The 6,000-nt window shown below is 42.6% G+C and overlaps 1 protein-coding gene across 1 annotated transcript in view; it reads left to right on the top strand.

Annotated features, from left to right (window-relative positions):
- Nucleotides 1-204: 204 nt before the first annotated feature.
- PKHD1 (PKHD1 ciliary IPT domain containing fibrocystin/polyductin) overlaps nt 205-6,000 on the top strand; it is a 238,727-nt gene continuing 232,931 nt past the window's right edge. The window contains exons 1-4 of the mRNA XM_071447449.1: nt 205-533; nt 1,622-1,699; nt 2,636-2,780; nt 4,183-4,282. Of these exons, the coding sequence (XP_071303550.1) occupies nt 473-533; nt 1,622-1,699; nt 2,636-2,780; nt 4,183-4,282 (384 nt within the window). The 5' untranslated portion in view covers nt 205-472. The remainder of the gene's footprint in view (nt 534-1,621; nt 1,700-2,635; nt 2,781-4,182; nt 4,283-6,000) is intronic.

Genomic DNA, 6,000 nt, shown 5'->3' with positions numbered 1-6,000 from the left:
GTTGCAGTGGGTCTTGTGGTCCATAAGCAGTAAAAACCAGGTTGGATGGGGCTTGGAGAGACCTGGTCTGATGGAAGGTGTCCATGCCCATGGCAGGGGGTTGGAACTGGGTCATCTTTAAGATCTCTTCCCACCAAAACCATTTTGTGATTTAAAAATGTGGCTAAATTCATGCACCCATACTTTTCCATACTGAGGGTGAAGGCAGGAGAAGTTGTCAGTCTGTCTTTAAATGTTAGAACAGCTCCTGACATGGACTTTATAAAGGAAATGTGTGATATCTCTGGCTATGATAGTGAGTAAGACCTGGTCTGTAACTCAAATGTTTATATTCTTAAATTATTAGAAGAGTTCACAGCTATTGCTCCCACAGATTTGCAGTGAGAAGAAAGAATATAGATTTTTTTTTTTTTTTTACATTTTAAGTTACAAGGAATGTCCTGGAGCCAGACTCTTGTGAATTCCTCATCCAATGTTCAAGATGAACCTTTGGAGAACATTCCTGATGAATGCTGTGCTGATATTCTTGGCAGGTGGGTGATGGAGAGGTGTTGTCTCCAACCACACCTGCAAAATCCAGTGGGGATTGGACACAGACTGCCTGTGAGTCGTGGAGAAGAACCTCTAAAAGTTGTTGAAAACTATGGGATATTGACTGTAGCACATTGGACACTGTCCACCCTTATTGATTTTCCATGGCATTGTTTCCATAGCCATAGAGGAGATTTCTGGATTAATTTTTAATTCTCTGTATTCTACCTGAGTTCATATCATACCTATTGTTTTTTGTTTACTTGATGATAAGTATGTCACTCTCTGCATGTTGATATTAAGGGTTCATGATGCAAAAGTGTCCAGTATTTGGCTTTGGTGGTCAATACTGATGTTTGATCAGATTGCATCCAAATATGGCTAAGAAGCTGGAAATCTCCTAAAATGTTAATCAGGCAAGTTGATATCATTATAAAATGACTTCTGGAAAATTCTGGTCAGGGGCTGCATAGAAGGAAGCCTGGTTCATCTCTGAGCTTCAGAGAATGAGGGTGCCTAAAACAAATCCTAAATTATCTGAGGAATTTGGTGTCTTTATGAAAAACATGGCATAGCATGTTAGAGGTGATTAACATCATGAAGCAGGAGCTCTTTTCCAGGCTTGAATGTCTTTCCTAAGGACTTCAAAAGGAAATAGCTGGACAGGCTGTCTGGGAGCCAGAAAAGAATATATTCTGTAGGCACCCTTAATTTTGGCAATGTGCACAGAAGTCAGCCAACACATTTCTTTGAGAGATGAAGGAATAAAAATGATGTTTATCATCTTTAATTCTTGAGGATGACAGGATGCTCGGGCTGTAGCTTGGTTCACCAAGCCCTAAAGGCATCAACACCTCCCTGAGGGCAGCTGTAAACAGGGGAGAATGGTGGGGGAAAAGGATGGGAAACAGGATTAATTTGGATGGTGCTTGAGAAAGACAAATGGGATGCAGGGTGGGATCACAGGAAGGCAGCTCTCAGGTCACTGTGTCTCATCCTGAATAATTTTTTCAAAATGTTTGCATTTCCCTTCAGCTTGATGGAGCTGGCTTTTGTTTTTTTTTGTTTTTTTTTTTTTTTCTTTTTGCAGGGACAGCCTCAGGATCACTTGTGAAGCCCCAGGAGGGCAGCATTGCTGGGGGAACATGGGTTACCATCACCCTGGATGGTGAGCTTCAAATTCTTATGAAGTGTGTGTTGAAATAGAAAGGATTGAAAGGGACCTTTAAAATCATCTTGTTCCACCCCTCTGCCATGGGCAGGGACACCTTACACTAGCCCAGGTTGCTCCAAGCCCTGTCCAACCTGATCTTGAACACTTCCAGGGATGGAAAAATAACAGATAATCAGCTCCCTTCTGAGGTTTGTGGTTGGAGTGACAAACCCTACCCAACAGAGCCATAGGCTACAACACTCATAGCATGAAATCAGCTTGAAATGATGACTTTATAAGCTATTGCTGAAGGTTTATTTCTAAGCAACAAAAGTCAAAATGTTCACTTTATTTTTTTTCAGATGTAGGGCTAGAAATTTCTTTACTGCTCCTGCCCTTTTATTGAAGAAAAGCTAAAAATCTGCCCTGTTCATATGGCCTGTGATGCTGGAGCATTTAAAAACTCTTATGATAAAAGGAGATCTTAGTAAAAATTTCAGAAAATTATATGTCATGTCCATTTTGGCCCCAAACCAACTGTACAAACACTGATTTTCCACAGTGAAGAATATTTATTAATTGTGAAGAGAGCTGGTTTCTGAATCAGCTGTGCATGGTCATTAGCTGGCACAGGCTGCCCAGTGCAGGGGTAGAGTAACCAGGGGGATTTAAAAATGTGTGGAAATGGACTTGGGAGCGTGGTTTTAACCCTTCCAATCCTTTCCCCATGTCCCTGAAGGGAAAGTGAGTGAGTGGCTGTGTGGGGCTGAGTTGACAGCTGGGGTTAAACCACCACAACATGAAATGACACAAGCAGGGTTTTAAAAAGCCTGATCAAGGGCTCTAAACCTTATTCCTAGAGAAGCTGGGTTATACCTCCAAAAATGCTCATTGTGTGACTGGGAGTGATCCTGTCCTCACAGAGCCCTTCTGATTGATTTTATTTCTTAGGCTCAGCATCCCACCAGGTAGAATCTGTCTCTCCAGCCAGTGCATCCCAGCTGGAGGTGTCCCTGGTGCACCCAGACCTGCCCAGGCTGCCGTGTGATGTCTCTCCTCTGTATTTGGACTTGCCCACCATAAGGTGCAGAACAAGGTATGATCCATAGCTACACTGTGGGTGAGACCTTGCCCTTTGTCAAACAAGATCCTCATTTTCCTTCTGTGTCTGCACAAGAAGTTTGGGAGTTGAAAGAATTCCTATGGTGCTGGAATCTGAAATTTAGGGAATTCTCAGAATTTTGGGCCTATAAGTCAAAGTTTAGAATTAAACACAGGGATTTGATATGAAGCTTTGGAAAAGTCTTTCAAATTTAGGTATTAGAAGTAAGAATGTGGATTTCTAGTTTAAAAGAGAGATATGTTAAGTTAGAAGAAAGTTTAGAGTTTTAGAGTATTGTACTGTAGGTTTGTGTACTATAACAGGATTGACTAATAAAACTTACACTGCAGTATGAGTCTATAAGAAAAAATATTTAAGGATTGGGTAAAAAGTATAAATATCCTTGTTGGTAGTGTTTTATTGGTTAATAAATTTTTAAGAGGTCTTGTGACCTTCTGAGCCATGTGGTGGAACTCACCTTTCTTGCTTATGTAGAAGATAAGAAAAATAAATCACATTATTTAAACCAACTCAGAAATCCTTAAATTCAAAATTCCTTCACAAATCCTCACGCTGTGGCCTCACTGAGCACCTGCTAACCTGGGTTGATTGATTTTTGTTGTAAATTCATGAAGCACAAGGAGACCTTGAGGGTCGCAGTGAGGATTCTTGGGCAGTCCAGGCTCAGACTTGCAGAGGTTTGTAGACATCCAGTTCTCAGATGCAAAACTCCCAAGGAAATCTTGGAGGAGACTCTACCAGCTTTTGGTGTCCTTGACCTGTCCAAGGTGATAGAGAGAGGTTATGAATAGAAGAGGAAATAAATATGGTTCCAAGCACCAACTGGGCAGTTTGGCTTGCCTGCTTTCTATCCTGTCATAGCTTTAACACAGGTGGTTGGACTGGAAGACGGGGGTGTCTGAAGAGGGACCTAAGGGGAATCTTCCATATTTTGCTGCTATGATTTGGCTGGGAGTTAATTCTGCTGGGTGCTGTGCTGGGAAACTGTGAAACAAGGATGCAGCATTAATTTATGGACCAGGATCAAGATGCCCTGCAGATCAGGGATTACTTTTATTACTAATGAATAACAATTATTTTCTGTGCATGCCTAATGAGAATGCTTGTGTTTTGCATTAACAATAATTTAGGTGGAGTGCCAATGCAGTCCTGTCACCTTCTGCTCTTAGCTGTGATTTCTTACTGTGCTTCCACATTTCTTTTAAATTGTTATTTTAAAGTTTGGCTTCATATGTGTGAAGTCTGGGCTGATAGTGTAAAGCTCCTTTGCTCTATGAAAGTCTCAGCGGACTCAATGTGAATGGAGACTCTGTAAAGGACTTGGCTCCTAAACACAATTTGTATAAAAATAAAATACACATTTTCTTCCACCTAGGTCTTCACCCCAGGAGGGTTTGTACTATGTGGAGGTGATCTTTAAAGGACACGTGATTAACAACCTGACTGGGGTGGAGAAAGAGAACTATTCTTTCAAGGTAATCACCAAGCAAGTGTAGAAGTGAGGATAAAGAATTCAAGGTATTGAAGGGAGTGAAGCTTCAACATTGTGTCACAGGAAATACATTGAAATGGATGGAATCATGGAATGGTTTGGATTGGAAGGGACCTCTAAGACCATTCAATTCCCACCCTAAACTAAAGAAAGATGGGGAGAGACTTTTTGCAAGGGCATATTAGAGACAGAACCAGGAGGGATGATTTCAAGCTGAAAGACAGTGGGCTTAGGTTGGATGTTTGCAAAAAACTCTTTAATGTGAAGCCCTGGCAAAGGTTGCCAAGAGAAGCTGTGGCTGCTCCACCCCTGGAAGTGCTCCAGGCCAGGCTGGACAGGGCTTGGAGCAACCTGGGACAGTGGAAGGTGTCTTCCTTGAGAAAGAGAAAGTCTTTAAGGTCCCTTCCAACCCAAACCATCCTGGGATTCTGTGATCTCTTGCAGAGCAGAATCCTTAACCATGACTGTGTGCTTTGGGATGAGGCCTGGTGTTTTTGAAAGTCACATCCCACCTCTGTGTTAATTTTGAGCAAAAAACCCAGCACTTTCAGTAAATTGCATATTAAAGCTGAAGAGTCACTGGGTGGTTCAGCTAGTTTAGAGAGCTGATGAAAAATCACCAGGGGATGCTGTTAATGAGGCACATTCCAAGCTAAATAAACCACAATGTGTCTCTTTGTTTTGGGGCTGGGCCCTGGGAGCTACATGTATTAAAATTAATTTTGCCTCTGCATTAGATTGGAAAAGCTGCTGCAGGCACCAACAAGTCTGAGCAGCTCACAAGACTCTGTCAGCCAGTGGCCCCAGTTTCATGCTGCTTTTGGCTTCTTTCTCCACATCTCCTGCAGCCTGGAGTATGGTGTGACGGTGCCTTTGCTCCCCAGAAGTGGCCATTGCTGGTGGAAATTTGTGGCTGCTCATTCATTTTTAACATGACCAGGAGTAGGAGGGAAGGGAAAGGCTGAGCTCTGAAATGGAATGGGCTTCAAGGAAAAGTTAGGAAAAAAACTGATATATGCAATGGTGCCTTTGAATTAATGCAAAAAATTACCTTTTTGATATTTATTGGGCTGTGAGCAGCATCTGTAAGTGCCAATGAGGTCTTGAGGGGGATCATAAGGAGGTGGGGAAGATGAACATGTCCAAAAAGGGTGGGGAAGGGTCTGGAGCACAAATCTGATGAGGAGCAGCTCAGGGAGCTGGGGGGGCTCAGCCTGGAGAAAAGGGGGGTCAGGGAGGACCTTCTCACTTTCCACAACTCCTTGACAGGAGGATGCAGCCAGGTGTGAGTTGGCCTCTTCTCCCAGGTTACAAGATACAGGATGAGAAAATTACCTCAAGTTGCACCAGGGGAGGTTTAGGTTGAATATTGGGGAAAATTTCTTCCCCAAAAGATTGTCAAACCCCAGGGAAGTGGTGGATCACCAGCCCTGGAGGGATTGAAAAACCATGCAGATGTGCCATTTGGGGATATGTTTTACTGGATTTAGCAGTATGGATTAATGGTTGGACTTGATGATTTCCAAGGTTTTTTCCTCAGAGGCAAAGGTGGTCCTTTCCCCAAAAAATCTCTGTTGTTTTGCTGTAAGATGGGCCAAGACAAAGCCTTTGCTCCACTGCTTTAGGGTACCCAACAAACTTGCCAAAGAGTGGCTGAAGTATTTCACATCTATGATGATGGAATTGTTTAAAGGATATACT

This window comes from Agelaius tricolor, unplaced genomic scaffold (assembly GCF_023055355.1).
Source record: "Agelaius tricolor isolate 1412-34295 unplaced genomic scaffold, bAgeTri1.0.p SCAF_1, whole genome shotgun sequence".
NCBI lineage: Eukaryota > Metazoa > Chordata > Aves > Passeriformes > Icteridae > Agelaius > Agelaius tricolor.
This window is presented reverse-complemented; position numbering and strand designations above follow the sequence as displayed.